This window comes from Balaenoptera physalus, assembly GCF_965194825.1.
Source record: "Balaenoptera physalus genome assembly, chromosome: 4".
NCBI classification, from domain to species: Eukaryota; Metazoa; Chordata; class Mammalia; order Artiodactyla; family Balaenopteridae; genus Balaenoptera; species Balaenoptera physalus.
The window spans coordinates 77462280-77489991 of NC_138891.1; the positions used below are offsets into that span (position 1 = coordinate 77462280).

Consider the following 27712-nt stretch of genomic DNA (forward strand, 5'->3'; position numbering starts at 1 on the left):
AGGTATCCCTTCACACACACACACACACACACACACACACACACACACACGCATCTTCCATGTGGTTGGACATGTCCTGTGAGGTCGGCACAAGGAAAACCAACAAACCCTTAATTAGGCCTTGCTTACTTGTTGTGAATGATACCTGCTATTATTTACTAATTAAGTATTTTACATAAGGACATATGAAGGGGCTCAATATTTGATAATTATTTTTAGTAGAGAAGAAAGCTGGTCAGCATTTAGACCCTTGTGCCTGAGGTGTGAGATCATTTTTAAGCTACAAACTCCTTCCTGGAAGGCTGTAAGCAGAATTCCATCAGATTTTACTGACGTTTCCTCTCCATTCATAACCTTAGTGTCCGCACAGTGGCCTTAGCATCTATTAAAACCTGGCACACAGATTCCTGCTTTTTTGATGGGTGGCGTGTGTGTGTGTGAGTGTATGTGGTGTGTGTGTGTGTTTGTTTGATGTGTTAATCTCTTTTTCACTCTCAGGTCCAATTTGCTGAAATCACCCTTCCCAATGGGGCCTTGCTCAAGACCCCTCTCTCATACCCAGCCCTCTCTTCCTGCTCCCCCCATTGTGTGTTTAGTGAATGGGAGAGAGGAACACTGAGGCATGCTAAGCTTAGCCAAGCCATTTGGACCCTATTGGGTTACGGCGCGTCATTTTACCTGGATTTGCTCCGTCTGTTGCTATTGGCCTTCTGGCTGCAGGAGGAGTAAGGTTACAGCAGGAGAGGTCAGGAGGATTAGTACTGAGATACAGCATCGGCCAGTTGATATTTACTTCGGAGATCATGTCTCAGAATAGAGTCTGGTCCCTCTTTCTGGCCTCAGAGAGAGGAAAGGCTGCCCTTTCCCTGTCCAGCCGGCTCCTCATATTCTCTCTGCTAGTCCCTCCTGGATCTTAGTCCTGTCCTTTCTTTATTAAAGTATAATTTACATGCAGTAGAATTCAGCTTCTCTGGTGTACAGTTCTGTGGATTTGACAGAGGCGTATAGATGTGTAACTACCAACACAATCATGATATGGAACAGCTCCATCACCCGGAAAGATTTCCTCCTGCTGCCCCTTTTAGTCAACCTCTCCCCCTGCCTCCTGGCAACCACTGATCTGTTTTCAGTGCCTGCAGTTTTATCTTTTCCAGAATGCCATATAAATGGAATCATATAGTATGTAGCCTTTTGAGTGTGGCTTCTTTCACTCAGCATAATGTGTTTAAGACTTGTTCGTGTTGTGTGTTATCACTAGATTGTTCCATTTTATAGCTGGGTAGTACTCCATAAACATTCCTGCACAGGTTTTTGTGTGAACATAACTTTTCACTTGATTTGGACAGATACCTAGGAGTGAGGTTGCTGGTCATATGGCAGGCATAAGTATGAGAAATGCCAGAATGTTTCCCAAGGTGGCTGTACCATTTTTCATTCCTACTAGCAAGGTATGAGAGTTCCAGTTGCTGCACAGTCTTACCTGTACCAGTGTTGGCAGTTCTTTCTTCTTTTCTTTTCGTTTTCTATTTTATTTTATTTTAACCATTCTAGTAGTGTTTAGTAGTATCTCATTGTTTCTTTAAAATTTGCATTTCCCTAATGGCTAATGATTTTGAGCATCTTTCTCTGTGCTTATTTGTCATCCTTGTATCTTCTTTGGTGAATTGTCTACTTAAATATTTTGCTCTTTTAAAAAGTGGGTTGTTGGTTTTCTTATTTTTCACTTGAGAGCTCTTTATGAATTTTGGATACAAGTCTTTTTATTAGATATATGATTTACAAACAATTTTTCCCATTCTGCTGCTTGTCTTTTCATTTTCTTAACAGTGTCTTTTGAAGGCAAATGTTCTTAATTTTGATGAAGTCTGATTTATCAATTTATCATTTCTTTTCTTTTATGGATCATGTTTTGCTGTGGTGTATAAGAAATCTTTGCCTAACCCAAAGTCTTGTGTTTTCTTCTGGAAGTTTAATAGTTTTAGGTTTTACATTTAGGCCTATGAACTGTTCTGAGTAAATTTTTGTATATTTTGAGTTAATCATATGGGTATCCAATTATTCTGGCACCGTTTGTTGAGAAGATTATCCTTTCTCCATTTAGTTGCCTTTGTATATTTGTCAAGAATAAAGGTGTGATAAGTGATTTGCAGATATTTTCTCCCATTCTGCGGGTTGTCTTTTCACTTTCTTGATGGTTCCTTTAGAAGCACAGGACTTCTTAACTTTGATGAAGGGCAATTTATCTCTTTTTTTAATCTTTTATCATTTGTGCTTTTGGTGTAATGTCTAAGAAATCATTGCCTAATCCTAGGTCATGAAGATTTATTCCTATATTTTCTTCTAAGAGTTTTATAACTGTAGCTCTCATGTTTAGGTCTTTGATCCACTTCGAGTTAATTTTGTATATGGATGAGTTATGAGGTGCAACTTCATTTTTTTGCATGTGGATATGAAGTTATCTCAGTATCATTTGCTAAAAAGACTATTCTTTTCCCATTGAATTGTCTTGGTACTCTTGTTAAAAATCAGCAAACCATAAATGTAAGGGTTTATTTCTGGACTATCAATTCTGTTCCATTGATCTATATTTCTATCCTTAAGCCAGTACTGCACTAGATTAATTACTGTAGTTTTATAGTCAGTCTTAAAATTGAGTAGTGTGAGTCTTCCAACTTGGTTCATCTTCTTCAAAATTGTTTTGGCTATGCTAGTTGTTTTGCTTTTCCATATAAATTTTAGAGTCAGCTTGTCAATTTCTTTTTAAAAACCCTGGTTGGGTTTTGATTATGATTATGTTGCATCTATACATCAGTTTAGGGAGAATTGACATCTGAACAATACTGAGTTTTCCAATACATGCACATGGTATGTCTCTCCATTTATTTAGGTCTTTTAAAATTTCTTTCATCAGTGTTTTATAGTTTTCAGTGAACAGGTTTGCAATATTTTGTTAGATTTATGGATAAATATTTCATAGTTTTGGTGATATATAAATGGCACTTTAAAAAAATTTCACTTCTGATTGTTGCTTGCCTGTAGAAATACAGTTGCTTTTTTGTATATTGACCTTGTTTCCTGTGATCAGTATCTTTGTATTTCTAAACTTGCTTATTAATTCTGGTAGCTGTTTTGTAGATTCTTTGGGATTTTCTACATAGACAAACATGTCATCTGCAAATACAGAGAGTTTTATTTCTTCCTTTCCAATCTGTATGCATTTTATTTTTTTCTCTTATCTTATTGCATGGCCTAGGACCTCCAATATGATGTTGAATACACGTAATGAGAGAGGACAATCTCGCTTTGTTCCTGATCTTAGGGGAAAACATTCAGTCTTTCACCATTAAGTATGATGTTAGCCATAGGTTTTTGTATATGACATTGATCAGATTGAGGAATTTCCCTTCTATTCCTAATTTGTTAAGAGTTTAAAAAAAAATCTTGTATAGGGACTTCCCTGGTGGTCCAGCAGTTAAGACTGCATGTTTCCAGTGCAGGGGACGCTGGTTCGATCCCTGGTGGGGGAACTAAGATCCTAATGCTGCACAGTGCGGCCAAAAAAATAATAAAATTAAATTAAACTAAAAATCTTGCATAGATGTTAAGTTTTGTCAAATACTTTTTCAGTAACTATTGAAATAACCATATGGTTTTCTATTTAGTCTGTTAATATGGTGAATTACATTGATTTTTGATGTTGAAACAGCCTTCCTTTCCTGGGATAAACCCCACTTGGCCATATTGCATTATCATGCTGCATTATTCTGTCTGAGGGTAACTCCTCATATTCTCCTTTCCAGTTTCTCCTCACTCCTTTTTTTATCGTCTGGCACCTTCCTCTCACTTTTCAAAAGATATCCCCTAAAGAGAACATTCTTCAGAATTCCCTGTAGTCTGCACCTTCAGCCTCCACCTCCTCATCTCATGCTCTCTCCTTAGCCCTCTCTCAGTGCTCCCCAGCGACGTCCAGGAGGTGTGTCCTCGGGGTCTCCCTTCACAGTCATTGCACTGCTTCATACTGCAGGCTGCAGTCTGTTTCTTCCCTGCTCTTGGGGGCTCTTCTTTGTGAGTCAGCTCTGCCTTGCCAGCCCCCAGCCTCATGTAGGTCTTTGTTCCCTCATACTTTGGGCTTCTGTGGTAGCCTCCTGACCCATCTCTCAACTCCCTGCATTACTCTTGCCCCTGATGAATCTTCCTGAAGCCGTGTGCTCATGCTGCCGTTCTTTGCTTCAGCAGTGTTCGTGGCTCCTGTTGTAGGATTGTGCCAGGACTTCTCAGCCTAACATTCAGATGCCTCTTCATTCTGGCTCCAGTCTGCCTTTCCAGCTCCATCTCCTCTCTGTGGACTTTCCCTCAGGATCAGAGAGCCTGGGTTATTTACTCAAGGACCCTGAGTACCTCGCAAGCCTGAGCTTCCTGGATGCTCTCTCCAGGGACGCCCTTTCTTATGTCTGCCAGCCTCGGCAAACATGCCCCTAACCGCAGGCCCAGGGCGCCGGGGCCTGCCCAGGGGTCTCTCCTCACTCTGTGCTCTCTTCCGCTCCCTCTTGCTTGGCATGAGTCAGTTTCTGCTTCCTGTTGCTGGTTCTCTGTCAGTCTTGACCGCTTATCTCCTCAACTGGACTGTAAGCTTCCGTAGAGCAGGGGTCTTCTTTGCTTGTGATAAATAGGTTGGGTTTTTCTCTGCAGTGTGTTTACATAAGATGACAGTGGTAGGATTCGGGGGTGGCTGAGGTTGGGGTGGGGGGGCTGTGAGTGAGCAGCAGGGTTGGTAGAGCTGGTGGAGCTGGTAATCTGAGTTTGCCCCTTCCCTGAAGGCTCCTCAGGGAGGCATCTGGAGGGTAGCCAGGAGGTGCTTGAGGGGAGCCCACAGTGTCCTTCAGCCAGAAAACCAGAATTTTTTGTGTAGCCGAGGAGAGAGCAAGACTGAGATGGGAGAGGAAAAGTCTCTTTCTGTGCGTGGACTGGGACAGACACGGTATAGGATGTCTCCAGGGAAAGGTGGCACCACATCCGGTATGGAGCCCACATGGCTCTGGGCCTGAGAGCCTGGGTGGAGGTCAGGGCCACCTCAGAGCTGGGCTGCGGAAAGCCTTCAGGTAGAATGCAGAGCAGAGCCAAGGACAGGACTTCTAGGTCCAGAGACACCCTGGAAGAAGAGTGTGGGAGCTGCTGCCAGTCACTGCCAGGCAGCTGAAGTCCCAGAGGGAGGCTCTTTGGGATCCAAATAGACAAGTGGACTAGAGACCAATGCAGGGCTCCTGGGGGCTGGAAGAGCCACAGCAGAAGGTGCAGGGGTCGGCCTGGGCTCCCCTTCTGCTGCTGGGACTAAGAACTAAATGTTTGGAGGGAGTGATTGAGGCCTAGAAAGCTGAGCCTCTTTGTGTGGCTTCTGTCCGGTACGGCCTGAGGCAAGGGCAGGACCAGGATCTGTTTTCCCAGATACCCCAGGAGCTGTACCTGCCAAGGGAAGTTCTGACCAAACAGCACGTTTGCCAGGACCTGGAATGTGCTATGTCAACCCTGCTTTTGTGGGTTGAGTTGTGTTTTCCCTTAGCTTTTCAGTAAGTTTTGCTTTCAAAAGAATTCCAGCCTTGTCTGTGACCCGAGGGACAGTGGCCTTTCTCCACACACATCTCTGTCAGCACAGAGGAGGGCATCCGTGAGGAGTGGGGGTAATGGTGGGTGCTTGCCGGCAGGTGTGCTGGTGGGGTCGTCAGGAGGCCCTGGTGCTGGTGCAGAGAAGGAGATGGGACCTGTGTGGACACTGATCCCTGCTGGCCAGGGACCTCATCCTTCCCTCAGTCCCCAGAGGACTTCACACAGCGCTGGGTTTCAGCAAGTATTTGCTGCTTGGAGCCGATCCCTGGGGAAGAGCCAGCTAAGGCCTCTCTGTGGCAGAGCAGCCCTTTGTCCTATGTGGACCCTGTCGCACTTTCAAACAATGAAACCCTGTCCCCCTCAAGGAGCCTTCCCTGCAGTGCCCTTGCCGCCCCCAACACACACAGCTCTGTCACAGCATCCCCAAGACACCTAACCTTTTAGCCTGTTGTACCGTGGACATAGCCAGTATGAGTATTCAGTGACTCAGCATCCTTAGGGCCATATTCTGTCCCAGGCCAGCCAAGCTTTAGGCTCTGAGGACATCAGAGAGCCTGACTGATGACACTTGGCGACTCCCAGCAGTTGGCTGCGGGTGGGTGCCCTTGGCATTTGTTTGCGGGCAGCTAGGTGTGCGTTTGCTACCGTGGGGCCTGGGGGCTCCGAGCTCTGGGCCTGGGAGGGTCATGGCTGGGGCTCCAGTGCCTGGTGCCTGCTCCAGGCCTGAGCTCCGTGTCCTCGTCTCTCCCTCTGCAGCTCGTCTCCAATGTCCTCATTTTCTCCTGCACCAACATCGTGGGCGTCTGCACCCACTACCCGGCTGAGGTCTCCCAGAGACAGGCCTTCCAGGAGACCCGGGAGTGCATCCAGGCTCGGCTGCACTCGCAGCGGGAGAACCAGCAGCAGGTGAGTGAGGCCCTCCTGCCCTGCACAGCTGGCAGGGAGCCCGCCTCGGCCCAGCTGCTGCCTGCCCACCAGCTGTGCTCAGGGCAGCTGGCCAGCCCCGCCTCCCTGGGGGCGGGGCCCAGCCTGTGGGGAACGTTTCCCCTGGAGGGAGCCCAGCGTTCCTGGCTCTGTGGGAATGCTCTAGGGGAGGCTCTGGAGAACCAGCTCTAGCCCTGCCCTTGCCTGTTGCCTCCTCAGTCTCCCTGGGGTTTGCAAGCAAACCAAGCAGCTCTGGCGGCAGGAAACAGCCCTCCACCTCTCCCCAGGGGCTGATGAGTTGGGGTGGTGAGAGCGTCAGCATTCCCTCCTGGGATTAAGGTGCCCGCCAGGCGAGGGGGGAGGGAGGAGGAGAGGAGACCGAGCTGTCAGCCCCTGTGACACCCTCACTAGGCACTTCCTCTGTGATGAGCTCTGGGGTTTGGTTAGTTCAGAGAAAGGAAGACGACTGTGTCTCACCCTAAACCTCACCCTCAGAGGACTCCTGGGCCAGGAGGCAGGCCATTCAGGCAGCTCACAGACTCGGGGGGCTTCTCCCCATGAGCCCTGGGCAGAGGGACCTGCCCCTGTGTACTCCTCTGGCTGAGGCGGGGCAGGGACTGAGGACTTGTCAGGGTTCCCTGCCTGGCATCCTGGGGGTGTCCTGTTTGGGGTTCAGGTCTGGCTGGCTCACCACTGTGTCTTCTCCTGTGTGTGAACCAGATAGAAGCTTGGGATCTCTGAGACTGCGCATGGCTCCCAGACAGCAGGCCCGGAGGGAGACCCCAGGGGGAGAGTGGGCAGGTCAGCAGGGTGCTGGGGTTCCCACTGGACCTGGACTCGTCCCGGCTCTCAGAGACAAGGTTACTCCAAAGCAGAGGGTCCTCCGTCTCTTCTTAGGTTCGTGTCTCGCCAAACCCTGCACGAACACTGGCGAGGTCCTCTTCTGTGCTGCACACTGTGTCGGCCGACGACAGGTGTAAACACGGAGGTCTGCCTTCGATCGTGAGGACAGGGAGCCGGAGGCCTGGACGGCAGTAGTCATCTGTGCCCTCCTGCCCAGCACGGCGTGTGCGCTGTGGACACCCCACGAGCACAGAGTTTGCCACAGTGTGAGGGCCTCTCTGCCTCTGTCTGGATTCAGCCCACGGCTGGTGACATCCAGATGGCTGAGCCGGGGGGAGAGCTCTGCTGAGCCTCTCCAGGCCCTCCCCCAGTCACCACCTGCCCCTGCTTACCTTCCAGCCCCGCGCCCGGCCGCTGTGCCTGGCTAAGTCCCCAGCTCAGGCTGTCCAGTCTGAGGCCTGGCCTTCCCATGTGCTCTCTTGGCCCCATCTCGGCTCCAGGTCCAGCCTCTTGAATGAAACCTGTTCCCAGGGGTGTCCCTGAGTCTTCCCACTGTCTCTTCTTGACAAGCTTACCTCACCTCTCTGCACCCTGCTCACCCTCAAGCTCCTACCTGCCTCAAAAGCCCCCCTCTCATCCCTGTTCCAGACCCCAGCATCTCTCACGTGAGATCAGGATACCTTCCTTCCCCTTCTGGATTAGGGAATGTCCCCCCTCACTCCTGGGCCTCGTCCCTTCTCCAGTAAAATTAGCATTTACAGTGCCTCACAGTTTACTTGCACTGGCCCTGGCCAGGCTGGACATTCCAGAAAATCCACAGGGATTTGGGGGAGAAAATATGTTTGTCATACCATGTTTCAGGCCAAGGTACTGGGGAGGGGAGGCATGCTTCCAGGGGACAGGCACTCCTCACCTAGCCGGGGCCCAGAGTCAAGCCTCCCCTGCCCTCTGCAGAAAAGGATCTTAGATCTGAGGATGCGCCTAGGTGCCACCTGATGAGGGGACTCAGCAGTGTTCCCCAGCCACCCCCTGCCCACCCATCCTGGCCCTCAGCCCCAGAGCTAGTTATAAATGTAGGAAGGTCTCTCATGAATCTAAACAATTTGTAGCACACTTTCTCCCAGTCATCCTGTATTTCCACAGAATTGTCCTTTAGTTTATATTGATATTTTTATCACCAGTAGCTGTTCACTGAGAGTTCAGTAAATATGAAATGGCCTTTAATGGCCGTGTGCACTGATGTCTGGGGAGGCCAGACCAGCCCACAGAGAGCACCATTCCGCACTAGTCCACCACAGTTTCCTAAGCATAAGGCTGTCAGCTCTGGAGCTGAACAAGACACAGTTCCCACCCTCAGGGAGACCCCAGTAACAGACCATTGACATTGAAATGCAGAGTGATCGGGGGCTCTATAAGAAGGCCCAGGGTGGCGAGGGGATGCCGGAAGCTGGAGCCAGGACCCTCCTCCTGGGACGGAGCTGAGCCTGAGGTAGGTTAGCAGCAGTACTTGAGGATGGTGATTCTAGTTGAGGAGCAAGGCCTTGACCTTCGTGATCAGGAGGACCGGGGTGCCATGGACAAAGGCAGGGAACTTAAGAAGAAGCATCGGGAGCGTGGTGAGCATGGTGTGGGCATGATGTCAGGTGCTGGTGGCAAGACATAGGCGGGCAACCGGACGAGGGAGCGGGCGTGGGAGGTGAGCAGTGGAGGTGCTGATGGAAACCTTGCTCCCGGAGGCCAGGAGGAGGGAGGGGAACTAGACAGATGCAGGAGCAGCAGAAGAGTCTTAGGGCCACGTGAGAGAGCGGCCCAGCTTCCGGTGCTGAAGGAGTGGAGCGAGAATGAGGAGGGCCGGAGACAGCCAGGAGGAAAGGCTCCAGATGAGAGGATTCGTGAGCGAGCCTGGCAGAGCGCCTGGTGTGGGGCGGGGGCTACAGAGGGTGCAGGTAGAGGTTGGACCTCTCGGAGCAGGCAGGCCCCGGAGGAGAACACAGAAAGGGGGCCAAGTCCAGACCCCATCAAGGGCTGCCATGACCCTACCCAACGTCACAGGGTGGCCCTGGCCCCTCTCCTGGCTTTTCTCCAACCTCCCCTTCAGCCGGTCTTAATTTCTTGGTTTCTCAAAGTCAGCAAGCTTTCCCATCCTCCTGGGCCACCATCCCCTACGTCGAAATGGAGCCCCCTCCTTCACACGTCATCCTCTGGTCCCCACGAAGCCTTCTGTGACCACCCTGCTTCTCCCCAGCCTACGTCAGGTCACCCTGCTCAGTGCCCTGTAGCACCTGTAGCCCCACAAGACTGGGAATTTGTGAAGGAGGAACTTTGCCTGTCTCGTTCACGGTTATCACTCCTGGCACCCGGCATGACGCCAGGAACATGGGAGGTGCTCAGTGAATATTTGGTGACTGAATGAATCTCATCTAAAGCTCCCAACAACCCCATCCCTATTTATAGATAAGGAACTGGAGGCTCAGAGAAGTTCAGTCATTTGCCCAAAGTCTCAGGTGACACCCAGGATTCTGACCCGAGGTGCCTGGTACTACAGATTCACCAGGAGTACTTTTCCCCATGTACGTGGAAGAACCAGGAGGTGTCCCAGGGAGATGGGGGCCAGGTAGCCCTGGGGCGTGATTCCACACCCAGCACACACAACTGTTAGCTCCGTGAATTTCAGGAGAGCCTGAAAAGTTTTCCAGGGCCCTGTGGGTGGGGGCTCAGGTGGGGAGGAGTGAAGCCTGGGGAGGGGAGGGGACTGCCAGGCAGGGGGAGGAGCTGTGATGAAAGCATCTGCTTCCCTCCCCAGGAGCGGCTCCTGCTGTCTGTCCTTCCCCGTCACGTTGCCATGGAGATGAAAGCAGACATCAATGCCAAACAGGAGGATATGATGTTCCATAAAATTTACATCCAGAAACATGACAACGTGAGGTAGGGGTGAGGCTGGGGGGCAAAGGCAGGGTGGGAAGACTGAACCCCAAAAGAGGTGACATGTCCCTTCCCTCCCCTTCAAGAGGGCACGGTCTGGTGGCTTTGGAATGTGTGTTGTCTGGGGCACCCCAGCCCCGCCCCTCTAGGTCTGTTAAGTGAATTAGTATTGGTGGGGAGGAGGTGAGGCTGCAGCAAGGAGGAGAAAGGAGAAAGCAACACCACCAGCTCTTGGGGAAACTCCTAGCCTAACAAGGGAGACAGAAAGTACAGACTTGGGACCCACATGTCACCATCATCGTCTCAATCTTCACCACCGTCCAGCAGCCTCCATGCCTTCTAAGCCAGTGTGTGCCAGGCACTGTACCAGGCATTATCCACCGCATTGCTCATCCTGTCAGGAGACTGACAACCCTGCAGGGTGGGGACCCTTATTAACATTCCTTGTCTAGAGACTCAGCTCAGAATGGCTAAGACCCCCGCCCAAGATCACTCAGCCAGGAGTAGTAAAGCGGTGTGTGCCCAGGTCGGCCCACCTTGAAGCCCACGCTCCTTTTAGTGCGTGTTTGCGGCTTCCCTAGACGGAAGCTCTGTCAGCGGGGACAGGCAAACAGATGTAGATTAACAGAGTGCAAAATCTGCTTCTGTGTTCCGTGGGGACATGAAGCGATACAGAGGCCTTCATCCAGCGTGGCTTCCTGGAGAGCCTGCTAATCCTCCCATATGCCCAGAAAAGGAGCTGCTGTGTTTGCCTTCGAGAGGGTTGCTTCCTCCCTGGGCGAGTTTTCCTAGGACCCATGAGTCCTCTAAGGTTGGTGTAAAGAGGACATTTTGGAGGTTTGGGCTGAATTTTCAAGTTTGGGTTAAAGAGAATAATACAAATTATTGTGCGTGGGTGCACGTGCACGCACACACAAATACACACATTCGAGATGAGGCTGATGGCAGCAGGAGTGGGGAGGGCATGTGTAGCCTTGCAGAGTGGACAGAGCTGCCCAGTCCCCAGTGTGCCCCGGAATCCGACACTGCCGATTCTGCCCGTGTGTCCTCCACCCAACTCCCAAGACAGGTTTGAAGCCTTTGGGAGAAAATAGTACCTGGACAATATATTTGTCTTCAGTTTTCAGAGTATCCCACCCCCATGACGCCCGCCCACACTCCACTGTCAGGCAGGGAGAGTGTGGCCAGCAGCAGCCTTGGACTCTCAGGAAGAAAGCTGCCCTGGCCGAGTCTCCACGCCGAGGAGGTGTCCTGAGGGGCTGCGGGCTCACCTTGAGAGGGAGGTGGGGTCCAGGCCTCGGTAGGTGGTGCTGATGCGAGGTTTCCCTCCTGGGCCCCTCACACCCTCCTCTGTCCTCACATGGTGGAGTAATCACTAGCAATAGTTAATGCTTGTCTAGAGCTTTCTTTAACCCAAGCACTGTTCTAAGCGCTTTTGTATATTCGCTTAATCCCCACAACAAATACAAGAGGTTGGTACTATTATTATCTCCTTTTAACAGGTGAATAAACAGGCACAGAGATTAACTTGTCCAAGATCCATAACTAGTTAAGTGAGAGAATCGCCCCCAGAAAGCTTTTTGGTATTGGAGTTTTTAACTGGTCTGACTACTTGACAGATTTTTTTTATATGCCAGCAGAAGGGGTTCGTGGATGACTCTGTAGGAAGGAGGCTTGGGGAGCCCTCAGGGAAGAGGGGACTCAGAGGAGAGGAGGAGAGAGGTTTGGCTTCCCACCTGCGTGTGTGTGACTGAGGAGCCACAGGGCCTTACCTGTCTGATGGCTACCCCTCAAATCTGGGGGGCCCCACCTTAGGACATGTAAAGAAACAGCCTTATTTATCAGAACAAGTCCCAGAGGTCCAAAGTTCTGGTGGGAAGGAGTGACCCGCCAAGTGGTCCCAACACATACAAACCCTTGAGCTCCGCGCTTTGGAATTTTCTCTCTTGGTCCTGTCTTCACCACGCCGCTGGCCCTGGCATTGCTCTTTTCCAGGCAGAGCATGGACAAAAGGTGCTTTCCTCGATTGCTCTTAGCACAGCAGAGCTTTCAGCAGATTTACTAAACTATAAAGTGGAACACAAAGGAAAACCAGAAAATTCACCACTCAGAAACCATCTGGCATTCAAGGCACAGGTTCTCAGCCTGGCTTGGCTGGCACATCTGCCACGTCTGGCCTCCTCTGCATCTCTGTCCAGTACCTTGCCCTCTCACCCCTCTGTCCTCCCAAATGGGGGACTTCATCTCACTTCCCATCCCTCTGTTGCTGGCTCTTGGGCCTGCAGCCCTCCAGCAAAAGGGTTTGGTCAGAGAGGCTGACTCAGGCCTCTTCCGCAGTGACTGCCCTACGGAGTGGCCCACCCTCTGGGTGACACCCCCTCACCCCTCCACTCCCACAAAGGCTGTGACTTCGAGTCAATACAAGAATCACAAGAGTGGCTAGAGCATCGGCACGGCAAGAATCAGAATCAGACCCCAGCCATGGGGGGTGAGGAATGTCTGTTCTAGACTGTGCTCAGGATCAATAACAGCAATCAGGAAAGAGATGAAAGGACAGAAAAGCTAAGATGCCATCATTTTCATGGGGACAGACATAATTCTGGCTCTGAAATTGCCAGGACTAGGGGTGGCTGGTACACATCAGAGGCCAGCCGCAAGCAATCATATGCAAATATCCCGCTGGGGCCCCTTCCCTGTTTCATCAGCCTCCGGGTGCTGCTCTTGGTGGAAACACATTGCTTGCTCTGGTCTCTGGTTTGGGGCTGAACCTGTGGCTTGGGTTGGGGGTTGAGTAGTAGGTGGAGGGATGACATCACAGTGTAGAAATGCACTTTGGGGTTTGGCTCATGGTCCAGTGATTAGCCCTGGGGCCCTAGGCAAGGCCCTTCATGTCATTCTGGCTCTGCTGTGTGACCAGGGCAAGTTACAGGCATTGAGCCACTCTGAACCTCAGTTTCCTCATCTGCATAATAGGATAGGAAAAGTACCTACTTAACAGGGCTTGTTAAAGAGGAAATGAAGGGCTTCCCTGGTGGCGCAGTGGTTAAGAATCCGCCTGCCTATGCGGTGGACATAGGTTCGAGCCCTGGTCCGGGAAGATCCCGCATGCCACGCAGTAACTAAGCCCGTGAGCCACAACTACTGAGCCTGCGCTCTAGAACCCACGAGCCACAACTACTGAAGCCTGTGCACCTAGAGCCTGTGCTGCGCAACGAAGAGTAGCCCCCACTCACCGCAACTAGAGAAAGCCCGCGCGCAGCAACGAAGACCTAATGCAGACAAAAATAAAATAAATAAATTTATTGAAAAACAGTAAATGAAATAATATGAGGAAAGCGCTTAGCACAATATCTGGCACAGAACAAGTGTTCACTAATTGGGAGCAGCTATTATTGTTACTGTTATTATTATGATTATTACCACACTCCTATCAGCAAAGAAAGGCCTGGGGATTCTCGATCTGGAGTGGAAGGGTGATGAGTCACATTCGTCAATTCTCTGTGGAGTTGTAATATTTAGACAGGGTGATGACATGCTGTTCTCTAACCCCACTGAGAGCAAGGCCACAAGAAAAATAAATCAACTCTGAGGTGTGACAGTTTGGGCCTGGATCTAAGGGAGAGAAGAGACTAATGGGTGGCCAGAGAGTTTGGCCTGGGCAGGGAAGGGGGACGGACAGGTGCCCATCACTTTCCGTGGCCTCATTCTCCCCAGGCCCCGAGGAGGATCATTGCACAGCATACAATTCTCGGGATTCCGGGGAGCCTGTTGGATGCTCTGGTGCTGGGCCACCTGTGGCTGTGGGTTGAGGCAGGCCAGAGGCCAAGGAACCCTCAAGACCCCCGTGGAGCCCCCCAGATGCCTCTCCTGTCTGATGTGTCGGGTGGAGATGTTTCAGCCCCTCTTGCTGGACAGCTCAGTTGGGGCTGGGGCCATGGCTGGATTCAGACCTGTGACTTGAGAGCCCTCCTGCCTACCCTCACCTCCCCCCAGACGTCTGACCCTGCTGCAGCCACAGTGCCAGGGTGAGAGGAGGGTCGTGCCGTCCCTACTCCTGGGACAAGGGCCTCCAGGACATGTCATCGGGGGCTGTTCTGGGCTGGGGGCTCCTGGTGCTCTGCTCTGGGGGGAGGCAGATGGGGGTTGGAGGAAAGGACACCCAGAGAACGTACCACATGGGGGAGCAGAGTAAAGGTACTGATGCAGCCAGAACCCAGGTGCCACCGGGTTACCCCTGCCAAGAGGTCACCATTGTGGAGGTAGATGAGTGTCTGTGTTGAGCAGGCTAGTTCACACCCCACTCTGCCACTTAGTAGCTGTGGGGACTTGGGCAGGTCACCTAGTCTAAGCCTCGGTTTCCTCATCTGTGACATGGGAATGGTGATGTCCTTCCATTCATCCATTCAGCAGAGGTTTCACCTCTACCTCCATCGCTGGGAATCACCAGCTGTGCTCTCAGACACTTAGCCAGAGGCAGGACCGTGCTGGCAATTGGGGGGGGGGACACTGTCTGTGTCATGGGGAAGCTCCCCTTCTGTTTGGGAGGACACACAAACAACAGGTTAATTAGTAAATTGGGGATGTATCACATGGGGAGTGGGGGTAGTGACTTGGCGACATGGACTTTGCATTCTGGCAGAATACAGTGCTAGACCACCCACCTGTCAGTCACTGAGGAGCAGAGCCTGTAGGAGGGGGGCCCTGGGGCTTCTTGCAGGGGTGCTGGAAGGGTAGGGCAGCTACGGCGTGCAGCGTGTAAAGCCCCGGGCCCAGGAGGTGGCTGCACACTGTTTGCCCTGCGGAAGCAGAGCAGGCTCCTGGGCAGGCGACCAGGTGAGAGTCAAGGTCAGGTAACCCCAGAGGTTTCAGGAGGAAGGGAACACCCAGACAGGCCTGAGAGGGTACTGAAGGGTTCCCTGCTTCCGCAAGGGTCCCTGCTGAATGAGAAAGACCTGCACTTGATTGGCCAGTACGCTGGAGCCCTTAGGTTTTACATGTTGCAGATGGTGGGATCATTCCAGGCTCTGCTCTCTGTGGGAGTGAAGAGAAGGCCACCTCCTCCAGGGGGCGCTGGTCCTCTGCTGAAGGAGTGCTGGGGCGAGGTGCAGTCTTGACTCACTGGCTTGAATGAGAACCTCATTCTCAGAGACCCAGGAGCCCTGTGGGGCTGGAGCTGGGGGCCTGGCAGAGGAGCTGCTGACCCGGGGGTGGACTTGAGGTTACACCTTCACCCTACACAGGGGGTGTGTAGCAGGGTCTGGGGAGGGCTGCCCTTCCCCCGCCCTTCCCTTCTTTCCCTGTCTCTCCCCAACCTCCCCCTTTTAAGGTTATCGGCTCCTCTCCTGTCTTCTTCAAGGGCTTGGCTGCGTCCCCAGGTCACTCCGGCGTCTGGCTCAGCTACAGCATGGTTCTGAATTATAATGACCACTCCGCAATGTCTGCGGTGCTCTGATACCCGTGGGCGGATTGTGCACCCTGTGGGCAGAGATTGAAAATGTTTACCTCTCCATGTCCCCAGCTGGCAGATGGACGAGAGGTGTGGCCCACAAACATGCAGCTTTCTTGTCTCCAACCTGATATTAAGAAAAGTATTCTTTTCTTGTCATCTTCTGTATCAATTATAGATATACGTGGTCTTATATTATCCTCTCATTCATTCCACAAACATTTATTGAGCTGCTACTATGTGCCAGACATGACTCAGAGTAGATGGAGAAGACACCATGCTTGTCCCTTAGGGAATATCCAGCCCTCACCAGTGAGGTAGGGCTGAGCCTGGTGCTCTGGGAACGTGGCTGACGGCCCAGCTGGAGCCACTGGGGTTGGGTCTTTTCTTTCAATCAGTCAATCAACTAATTAATTATTTTTGTTGTGGTAAAATATACATAGTATAAAAGGTACCATTTTAACCATTTAAAGTGTACAGTTCAGTGGTATTAAGAACATTCACATTGTTGTGCAGCCATCACCACCATCCGTCTCCAGGAGTCTTTTCATCTTGCAGAACTGAAACTCTACTCATTAAATACTAATTCCCCATTCCTCACCTTCCCCCAGCCCCTGGCAACCACCATTCCACTTTCTACGTATTTGGCTATTTCCAGGTACCACATTTAAATGGGATCATACAGTATGTGTCCTTTTGTGTCTGGCTTATTTCACTTAATGTCTTCAAGTTTCACTCATGTTATAGAATGTATCATGTTTTCCTTACTTTTTAAAGGCTGAATAATATTCCATTGTATATATTTACCACATTTTGTTTATCTGTGCATCCATAGATGGACACTTGGGCTTCTTCCATCTCTTGGCTGTTGTGAACAGTGCTGCTATGAACATGGGTGTACAAATATCTCCTTGAGTCCCTGCTTTCAAACTTTTGGGTATATGCCTAGAAGTGAAATTGCTATATCATATGGTAATTCTATTTCTAACTTTTTGAAGAGCCCCATAGTGTTTTCCATAGTGGTTCACGGTTTTACCTCTGCACCAGCAGTGCACAAAGGTTCCAGTTTCTTCACATCCTTGCCTGGGATTGGGTCTTGACAACAGACCTGAGTTTGTCCTGGGACACAGAATGGGGATCAGTGGGGAATGGAGCCAGCACCGCTCTGGACTCAAAATGGGGGGCCCTGGGGGAAACTAGAAGAGAGAGAAGTTGGGGCACAGGGTCACTGACCAGTTAAACATGTCAGGCTGTCTTTGAAATAACTGGAATCAATTGTGCTTTGTGATTCTGATTCTAATAAGAATTCAGACACAAGAAGGCTGATTCTGGGCAGGGTGAGTCAAAGAAGACATTGTGAAGATGGAAGGGTTAGAATCAGGGCCTAAAAGAAGAATGCGATTTATTTTCCATCTTTTAAAAATTAACATTTTTATTTTACAAAGGATGTAGGTTCTTTATAGAAAAAGTGGAAAATACGAGCAGCATGGGAAGAAAATAAAAAGCACCCATCTTCTCACCACTGAGAGGTCCCGACTACGGCTTGGTTCTGGGGCAGTTCCCCTCCCTTCAGTGTTTCTCCTTTAGGAAGCATTTCCCCAGTTCTCCCCAGACTCTGGAAACAGAAAGCCCGTAGGTGCTGTGGAGGCTTCATTGCCTGGGTGGGGGGAAGTAGGATTAGGTGGGCAGAAATAAGAGCGAGGCACTGGGGCGTTGGAATGGGGTCTGCAGGAGGCCCTGAGGCCGGCAGTGGGGATCCCAGGACATACCTTGATCCCAGACCCCCTGGACCCGGTCCTGGTGGTCAGGCTTGTCGCAGAACCCTCTGCTTCCTGAAGGAAGGTGTCCCATCTCTGTGGGAGTGGAGAGGGCACGGCTGTCCCAGGGCAGATTCTCCCTGTAGGTGGATGCGTGCCGACAGACACCCAGTGTGTTCAGCACCCTCTCCCTGGCTTTCCCCCTTTGCCTCTCCCAGCCTGTGTCCTCGGATGGTCCTCTGGCTGCTCCCAGTTCAGATGCCCCGCTAATCGTTTTCCACCGACCCTCGGAAAATGCCCCGTCATCTGGAGCCCATTCTCAGCCGGGTGTTAATGAGACCACACCTGACTGTGTTGCTCACCTAGGGCATGGGAGTGGCCTGTTGACCCTCCTTTATCTTACATGGGGCATGGACCTGGGTGGCTCTCTGGGTGGTAGGGCTTGGAGCAAATGGAGTGATGCTGAGGGGGCGGCCCTCTTGGTCCAGAAGAGACCCCTGGCTTGTGGCTGGGCCTCCCCAAGCTACACACTGGGGGCCTCCATGGCACTTCCTGCCCAGCTTCCCCAGAACCTTCCGCTCAGCCCAGGAGTTGGGCTGAGACCTTGCCATGCTCCCGTCCCGGCCCCCACCCCATGATCTCTGTTTCCCCAGGCCCCTGCTCTTCCTGGGCCCACCTGGACAGATGGCTTGCTTCTTGGCATTTCTCAAGTTCCCTCCCCGTGCCAGGCAGGGAGTGCAGGAGTTCAGACGGGTGGGTTCTCATGCTGCTTCCCGCCCAGACCCCTAGCTCCTGGCTGTTCAGAGATGCTGTGGGTCGTGGCTTCTGCACAGCAACGGGATCAGATGCCGGCAGTTCCGTAAGTCCTAGAGCCTGTTGGCCGTGAGAGGGATCAACAGTGAGGAAATGCACTTGACCAGAACTGCACATGGTGAGGCTGAGCTGAAGCAGTGACAGAGCTGAAGGGCCTGTTGTGGGAACTGAGATGAAGAGCCTGCCCGTTCCTGCCTCTGGAACAGAATGCAGGCGGCCATGAGTGATGGATGGCAGGCAATTAGGGAGGAGCGCACAGCTGGAGTGGGCCTACCCAGCCTCCGCAGACCCACGGGCGCGAGGGCCTGATCACGTTGCCAAGACAAGCTCTCAAGTGGGAGCTAATAGATGAATTAGTACCTTGCCACGTGTCTGGGCCCTGCGCTGTTGTAAAATGGCCTTCGGAATTACCCAGGAGCAGATCAGGCGATCTTGGCCAGCAGAACAGACAGCCTGCCGTTGGGTAAACCTCGTAAAACAGAGGAGCCTCCAGAAGTGACAGACACGAAGCAGAATCCTCCCCCGAGGCGGCAGAGGCGTGTGACTTTGCCTGTGACGGGAGGCGGGGGAATGTGGAGGTGGCAGAGTCTCCGTCAGCGTGGAGCAGGGGCTGCGGGGCTCAGACGTGGGACCTGTCCCAGCTCCGCACCAGCTAGAAGCCTTGCTTGGAGCCACCTCCCCCCTGGCTGCTGGCCGCTGTCACACCACCTGAGGGAAGGGAACCAGCAACCTGCCCCTCCCTGATTCCTCAGCAGCTGTTGAAAGAACTTTTACAGAAGAATAGGTCCCAGCAGATTGGAGGGAGGGTCAGGCTTTCTTTTTGTTTTTTTTTTTTAATTTTAATTAATTAATTTATTTTTTGGCTGCACTGGGTCCTCGTTGCTGCGCACGGGCTTTCTCTAGTTGCGGTGAGTGGGGGCTACTCTCCTTTGCAGTGCAAAAGCTTCTCATTGCGGTGGCCTCTCTTGCTGCAGAGCACGGGCTCTAGGCGCGCGGGCTTCAGTAGTTGTGGCACGCAGGCTCAGTAGTTGTAGCTCACGGGCTCTAGAGCACAGGCTCAGTAGTTGTGGCCCACGGGCTTAGTTGCTCCGTAGCAAGTGGGATCTTCCCGGACCAGGGTTCGAACCCGTGTCCCCTTCTTTGGCAGGCAGATTCTTAACCACTGCGCCACCAAGGAAGTCCTGGAGGGTCAGGCTTTCTAAGGCACCTGGAGGTCCCGTCCACACGGATGTTGTTTCCGATGTCCTCTGGCACAGAGCAGGAAGATGCCTGGCCTCCATCACTATTCCCCCATTTGTTCCATGAACACTGCTGGATATCTGCTGGGTGCCAGGCCCGGGGCTCCCCACACTCGTGTCTCAGATGACGTGCTTGGGACCTCAAGAGGCCCAGTGGGGTAGAAGGAAGAGCTACTAGAGTTACTGGTCCTGCCTCTTCCTTGCTTTACACTGTGAATATTCTCCTCCATTCAACAAATATATATTAGACACTGTGTGGGTTGAACTGTGCCCTTCTAAAAGATACGTTGAAGTACTAACCCCTCGTATCTGTGAATGTGACCTTATTTGGAAATAGGGTCTTTGTGGATGAAATCAAGTTAAGATGAGGTCATGCTGGAGAGGGTGGGCCCCTAATCCAATATAAGTGGTGTCCTTATAGGAAGAGGAAAATGCCATGTAAAGACACAGATATGCATGGACAACACCTTATGAGGACAGAGACAGATTGGAGTGACACAGCTGCAGGGTGAGGAGCACCAGGATTGACAGCCACCACCGGAGGCAGGAAGAAGAAAGGAAGGGTTCTACCCAGAGTCGCAGAGGAGCGTGGCTCTGCCAACACCTTGACTTCAGACTTCCAGCCTCCAGGACTGGGACAGAATAAATTTCTGTTGTCTTAAGCCGCCCAGCTTGTGGTACTTTGCTGTAGCAGCCCTAGGAAACTAACACAGGCACCTACTATGTAATGGGTATTGTGCTGGGTGTGTGTGTGTGTGTGTGTGTGTGTGTGTGTGTGTGTGTGTGTGTGTGGAGGGGGATGGGCAGAGCAGAGGGCAAGGTAGATGTGCCCTGTCCTCATTCATTCAGTCATTCCACTGCAAATTTTATTGAGCAGTTCCTCTGTGTGCCAGACATTGTACTAGGGGCCGGGACGTGGCATTGAATGAAATAGACCAAATCCCTCCTTCAGGACTTCCCTGGTGGCACAGTGGTTAAGAATCTGCCTGCCAATGCAGGGGACACGGGTTCGAGCCCTGGTCCGGGAAGATCCCACATGCCGTGGAGCAACTAAGCCCATGCACCACAACTACTGAGCCTGTGCTCTAGAGCCCGCGATCCACAACTGCTGAGCTTGTGTGCCACAACTACTGAAGCCCGCACGCCTAGAACCCGTGCTCCGCAACAAGAAGCCGCCGCAATGAGAAGCCTACGTGCCGCAACGAAGAGTAGCCCCTGCTCGCCGCAACTAGAGAAAGCCCATGCTCAGCAACGAAGACGCAACGCAGCCAAAAACAAAACAACAACAAAAAAATCCCTCCTTCAAAGACTTTACATTCTAGTGGGCAGAGGCAGACAGGAGCATGATAATAAATAACAACAACAATAATAAATAATACATTAAATGGTGAAAAGTGCAATGGAGAAAAATACAGTCGGGAAGGGACTTAGACATATGGGAGGGGTTGTAGATTTAAATAGGGTGGAGGAAGCCTTGAGAAGGTGACATTGAAACTAGTACCCTGGTTCTCAACCCTGGCTGCGTATTAGAATCACCAGGGAAGATTACAATAAAACAAAACAGAACAAAACCAATCAACAGCAGAGCCCCACCCCAGGCCGATGAAGTCAGAATCTCTGGGGATGGGGCTCCGGGACTTCTCCATATGAAAGCTCCAGGGGGATTCTGGTGGACACCAGCTCTGAGAACCACAGGTCTAGCAGATGAAAGCTGCAGTGGAGAAAGTGCTCTCCTAGGCCCAGCCAGGTCCCTGTGGAGAAGGAGAAGGGTTGCAGGCCTGCGCATGTCCACACGTGGCAGGCAGAGGCCGTCCTGGCTGAGTGGCTAGGTGAGCTCAGGCAGCTGCGGGGCTCAGGGCTCAGTGAAGCGAGGCCCCCGAGCCCTGGTCCACACACGTCTGCCTAGTGCTTCTAGGGGCGGCCCGTTCTTTTCCTCCTTCCCTCTTCTCCTTGGCTTGGTGCTGTAGGTCACCCTGCCCAGTAGCGTTCCTGCTTCTGCCGGGTTTGGGGATTTTTTTCCTTCCCACCATGGGGGGGTCTCATCAGCCCCCAAAGCCAGGCTTCTGCTCTGCAGCCTGGGACCCAGTGTGGAACAGCTGCTGGGCCTGGTGCCTGCCGGCTTTGCATTCGAAATACTGACACTTATTAAAGGTGTTCTTGACTCTGGAGCAGCTGATCTTGACCCCAACTCCCCTTGGCTTTGATTATCTAAGAGTTAAAGAAGAATTTCCGGAACAACTATGTCATGGTGCTTTCACATAGACCAGGAGAGACCTTTCCCTTCTTCCCGGGTGGGGTGGGGCTCCTGAGAGACTGAGAGCCAGGGAGGTGGCTGGTGGGCTGGGCTAGGGGTCTGAACTTGCTTGGGGAGCAGGGGTCAGCCCCTGGAGCAAGGCCGCTTCCCTTCACGCGCTTCTCTCTCACCAGTGTGGATGTCCACAGACTCCCCCGGGCGGCGTGCTGAGCCTGTCTGCCAGACACCAGGCATCAAAGCCTGATGGGGGCTCCGGCTCCCTTTCATCTTCTGAGCCCCTGCCTCGTGGCTGCCACTCTGGAGCAGCTTGTCTGATTTCTGAGTCCTGTGGGCTGACAGTCTCCTCTCTGCTCCTCCTCCTCCTTACCTTTTCTTTCGTCCCCCTCATTTGTCTCCTCTCTTGCCAGCTCCCCCATTTCTCCCACCCTCTTTGGCTCTCCTCCTGCACTTGTCTGCTGGTCCGGACTGGGATCAGGGTGGCCGGAGGAGCCTCGAAGCCGGGAAACAGCACTGGGCTCGGGGCCTGGGGGCTGCCCTCTTGTACTTTTCTTGTACTTGCCTAGCCCAAGCCCCGAGATGCGCTCCCACTTCCCCTCCTGTAAGCTGGTGCAGAGCGTGTCCCCTCATGACGGAGTCCTGTATTTGCCCGCCTACGGCAGCCCACACCTGTCCCTCCACCTCCCTCTGCCCCGTATACAATGCCAGACCAGTGAGCTGTGCTTTTACTCATTTAAGATGACTATGGGGCCAACAGACAGCATAGTATTTATTGGCTTAACTCCTGGATTGTGGACCCACACAAGCCTGTGTGGCCTTGGGCAGGTGACTCGACCTCTCTGTGCCTCAGTTTTCTTACCTCGAAAAGGATTCCAACCTCAAAGGGTGGTTGTGAGGCTTTAATGAGTTCATACATGTAAAGTGCTTAGAACAATGTCCAACTATTTTAAAATGTAGGTGTTATTATTATCCAGGTATGGTGAGGCCAACAGATCGGGAGACGGCTGCCATTGAAAAGATAGTTTGTCACTCACGGGTCCCAGGAGGAGAGGATGCATTACGCCATGGGCTGGGGGGCACACGGGGAAGCACAGGGGTCAGTGAGGAGGCAGTGTGAGGGGAAACGTGGGCAAGAGCCTCTACTGTGGCTTCTGCAGGAAGGAATGGATGAGGCAGGGTAAGCAGGCTTGGGATTGGCTAGTTTGGATAATGTCGGTGGGCTCTGAGGCACAGGACTGTCCGAGTTACCCGGCACTTGTCCCTGGGGTGATTAGGGCAGGGGAGTGGTGGGCCAGGTGTGGGAACCTGACTGGGGTGGGAGGCTCTGGACTCCAAGGTGAGTGGTTGACCATCTCTAGGAGCCGGCTGGCCTGGGAGAGGCAGGCTCCCCAGGTCAGGAAGACCCCAGATGTCAGACAGCAGAATGAAAAGATATGCTTAATGCATGAACACACATTTTTCCAAATAAAATGACATGTTTAGTTCTACACTCTAATTTGAAGTGAGACTGTCGGTCTGGAGCCTCGGGATCCGCGGGGATCAGAGGAGAGAGCAGAGGCCGTGGGAAGAGCCCCCAAGCTACCGTCCGTGGCTCTTCCCCGAGGCGCCTCGTCTTGGGATGGGGACACCGGGCCCTCCTTCAGGGCTGCCTGGAGGGCTCAGTGAGGTGGCAGGTCGGAAACCCCAGCCCCCGTGCCCAGCCACCAGGAGCATCTCAGCCCGCAAGAGTTACTACATTTCTGTGTCCATTTTAAGAAAAAACTCTTGGGGCCCTTACTCATTCCGGCCCTGGGGCCTCACCTCTGGTAGTCTGTTTTGAAAGAAAAGGAAGACACGTTCAATCTCGGGAACAGATGAAAGATCACAGCGTGCAATGCAGGGACCAGCGGGTGCACCTGAGGGCCCCGGGGATGAGGCCGAAGGAGCTGGCAGGACAAGTTGGGGGGCTTCCAGAGACACTTACTGGCTGTGTCTTCCTCTGCCTCCTCCCTGGGCCTCTTTATTCTGTCTCTTCTAGAGGACTCCCTCGGTATGGAGGGCCTGGGGTTGGATTCCCTTGTGTATGGGTTTGGGAAGTGAGACCTCTGTACGGCCGCCATTAGGGCCTGAAACACTTTCCAGACAAGATGAACCAAAGACCCTTCTCCTGGACCCAGCTACGTTGAGGGGACTGCTCAGGAGTCAAACGGGGGGCAGGCCTGAGAGGTGGCTGAGGGTGAGGGGAGCAGGCCCTGTTTGCATGGCCTCAGGCAGGCGTACGCCGCCAGGCCTCATGCGCCTCGGCCCCCCTTTCCTCCTGGGTGGGAGCGAGGGTGCAGGGAGATACAGAAAGGAGGGCTGGCCCGGCATTTCCCTACCAGCTGGGAGAGACCACCAGTGTCAGCTCTCTCTCTCCCCTCCCTAGCAGCCGTTTGGAGCTCCCAGGACTCTTGCTGGCTGGCAGCCCTCCTAAGGCGGAGGGTGGCCCCAGCTGTGTCCCCCTGACCTTCCTTCCGCACGGGGGTCTTCCCCCCTGTCTCTCTAGCATCCTGTTTGCTGACATCGAGGGCTTCACCAGCCTGGCGTCCCAGTGCACTGCCCAGGAGCTTGTCATGACCCTCAACGAGCTCTTCGCCCGCTTCGACAAGCTGGCTGCAGTGAGTCACCTTGCCCACTGCCCTGGGGACCCCGTGTGCCTGAGCCGGGGCCGGAAGGGTGGCCTGATCTGGGCTGCCTGGGGTAGGGTGCTGCGGAGTCTGCCATCGGGAACGGGGGAGGCGGGGCCGTACAGGCTGTGGCTGCATGTCCTCACGCCTCACATCAGCCCCGCCGCACACTCAGAGACGCTCACAGTGTCACCGGTCACAAGTGGAAAGGGGTGGTGAGGCCTGCAGGAAATGCTGCCCTGACCCCTGAATTTGTGTTTGGAGGAGCAAATTCGGTGCCCCAGAGCCACTTTGCTGATGAGGGTGGCCAGAGTGATAAAAATAAATAAATAAATGAGTGAATCTCAACTGGCCTGCAGACAGCTGTGTGTCACCCAAGAGACTTATGGAAAGAGGACTCTTCCACGTTGGGACAGATTGGAAGTGACCCCCCCCAGGCATGGAGTGGTGAAGGACACATGTTCGTTAGTCCCTGTTTATACTCTGCCATCCTTTCCCAGCCTTTGTGGCTCTGAGCGATGCTCTGTGCCTTTGGAGAGTCCTATGTCGGGGCCCACTTACTGCAATGTCCACCGACAGGTGGACACGTCCCCTGGGCCGTCACAGGACGCCAGGCAGATCATGGATGAGAGACGGTGCCAAGGGCCTCCGAAGGCATTGATGGTGGGCCTCACACCTCGCTGATTTTATTACCGAATGTGGGCGAGGTGAACGGGGACATGCTCAGCCCTTGGGTTTTGGAAGGGCCTTAAAGGAGAGTCCAGGGCACACAGATACTTGGGTCCCAGCGTACCAGCTTCACGAAATAACCTTTGGGAAGCAGACTTGGACAGCTCAGAATTGGTGATTAATGACAGTCCATCTCAATCCCAATTATGCATTGGTTGCGGCCTGCGGGGTGACCCTGCAGCGGGCGGGTGCTTCCGCTCTGTGGCTGTCTTAGCACGCACGTGCTTGCTGGCTTAGCAGAACTGTCTTGGATAAAAATCTCAGGCTGGAGGTCAGGCGAGCTTTGGTTAAATCTCACTTCTGCTTCAGTCTTTTCATAAAAGGAGAGTCATAAAACTGTTAGTAGAACCCTAGGCCAAGAGTCGGAGCGTGTCCCAGGGCTGGGAGTGGGATGGGCCCCTCACTCTCAGCTCGGGGCCTCTCACACCAGTGAGTCTGCCCCGTTCGCTGCCACATTGGACCAGCTGTATTCTTCTTGGGCCTCAGCTGTGGCCATAAAAGTGAGTTCCTGAGCCTGGGGTGGCTGGAATGCTTCTCGAGGGCGGCTAAGCCTGTCCTCCGTCCCCCACGGCTCCAATAAGGCTGTCCCCAGGCTGGGGCCACACCTCATGCCGGCACTGGGTCTGTGCTCGCTGCCCTAAAAGGCAAGTTATTCCAGGCATGGGGTGAATCTGTTTGCTTCCTGTTTCTTTCTCTCCCACTTCTCTTTCCTACTATTTTTAATTTTTAAAATTAATTTGCTTTCCAGGAGAATCACTGTTTACGTATTAAGATCCTGGGAGATTGTTATTACTGCGTCTCAGGGCTGCCTGAAGCCAGGGCTGACCATGCCCACTGCTGCGTGGAGATGGGCATGGACATGATTGAGGCCATCTCGTAAGTGCCCGTCTCCAGGGTGACTGCCCGTCTGTGGGGACACTGTCCATCTCCAGGGGGACTGCCCATCTGCAGGGGGACTGTCCCATAGCCCGAGTAACTGACTCATGTTGAACTGATGGAAGCAGGGAAATAGTGGGGCAAAGCCACCTCCCAAGGACCCTGGCCACACTGGAGGGTTGATTCACACCTCCAGGCTCTGAGCCTTCTCCCGGGCTCCTGTGCCCACAGCAGCCTGGGAAGCTCTGCACAGAGGGACACGTCCTGGAAGAAGGGAGGGCTTTGCAGACTCCAGGGCAGCAGGAGGTGTGGAGCGACTCCTCCAGGAAAGGAGGACTGGCTGGCAGCTGTGCTGTGCCCTGTGCCATGGCAGGGCCTTGCACTCCAGGCCTCATGTCTTCTCACAACCACCCAGCCAGGGGTAGAAGTCACCGGTCCCATTTCTTCACAGATGAGAAAGGTTGGGCTCACAGAGGCTAAACGGTTCCCCAGGGTAATACTGCTAGGCAGGTGGATGCAAACACAGGTGTTCCAGTTTAAGAAAATCCATCCTCCCTGGGAACAATAGCAGCCAGGATCTTTGGCCGATTCTTGGTTGCTGCTGACCACAGAAGGAGCCCCAGTCATTAAGCAACATGGACAATCCAAGCTTACAGGTCAGCCAAGGGAGTAGGCCAGAGATTGCATCCAGGTTCCATAACTGTGAGCTTTAGAAGTAGACTGGGTGGGGCAAAGGAAAAGCCACAGTGGGCAAGGTCAGAGGTCAGAGTAACTGGCCCAGAAGGTGGCCGGGTCCATCCTGTTTGGCTCAGTTCCTTTCGGCAGTGTTTGCCGAGTGCCCCTGTGTGCCCGGGCTAGACAGGGGGTCCCTTGCCCGGAAGCACAGAGCCTGTTGAGGGGCCAGGACTCCCGTTGCTCTGATACCAGGCATGCCCGGTGGACACCATCAGGTAAGAGAGGCAAACTGCGGTGGGAGGGCCCAGGAGGGGGCAGTTGATTTCACTGGGAGGACCCAGAAAGGCTTCATGAAGAAGGTGGCCTTGGAGTGAAGCCAAAAAGGTAGAATGAGAGATATCAACCTAAGCAAGTGGCCAGAGGCCCTGTGGATGGAAGGCACAGCTCCAGCAGAGGTATTTGCAGAGTTGATCCCAGGACGAGAGAAATAGATGGATGACATAAATATTCCCTGTGGTAGGTGTCAGCCTCTCGGTGGTGGGGTGGGGTGAGAGCTGGAGTCCACATGGTGGTCCCGCCCACCAGGCCAAGTCGGACTGCCGGCCCCATGGCTGGCTGAGTGGGTCCATCCCCGGGGAGCCAAGGAGGGTCCAGGTCCCTAAGAAGTGCACACTGTGAACCTCCCCCCAGAGCACCGGCTCCCTCTTCCACAGACCCCGGGCCCCAGACGCATACCCAGAGCTGTAGGGCTTCCATCCCACTCCCCCTCCTACAGGCGGCCCGCCCCGAATACGTGCGTGGTGCATGTGATGGGGTTGGCACTGTCTTCTAGCACGTGGAGCATCCCTGGCCCCCTGCACCTGCCCCAGCTCCCCTTCTTTCCTGGGCAGGGCCTGTGTTCTCTTTTTCTCCATTATCCTGCTCATGTCGGAGAAGCAGCAATGTGGGTAAATCCGAGAATTATATGAATGGGGTTTGGAGTGACTATAACT

The 27712-nt window shown here is 52.9% G+C and overlaps 1 protein-coding gene across 2 annotated transcripts in view; it reads left to right on the forward strand.

Annotated features, from left to right (window-relative positions):
* ADCY5 (adenylate cyclase 5) overlaps positions 1-27712 on the forward strand; it is a 173198-nt gene that overhangs the window by 80639 nt on the left and 64847 nt on the right. For both annotated transcript variants that reach the window (XM_082460949.1, XM_082460950.1), the window contains exons 2-5: positions 6358-6507; positions 10172-10293; positions 24320-24431; positions 25918-26045. In XM_082460949.1, coding sequence (XP_082317075.1) covers positions 6358-6507; positions 10172-10293; positions 24320-24431; positions 25918-26045 — 512 coding nt within the window. The remainder of the gene's footprint in view (positions 1-6357; positions 6508-10171; positions 10294-24319; positions 24432-25917; positions 26046-27712) is intronic.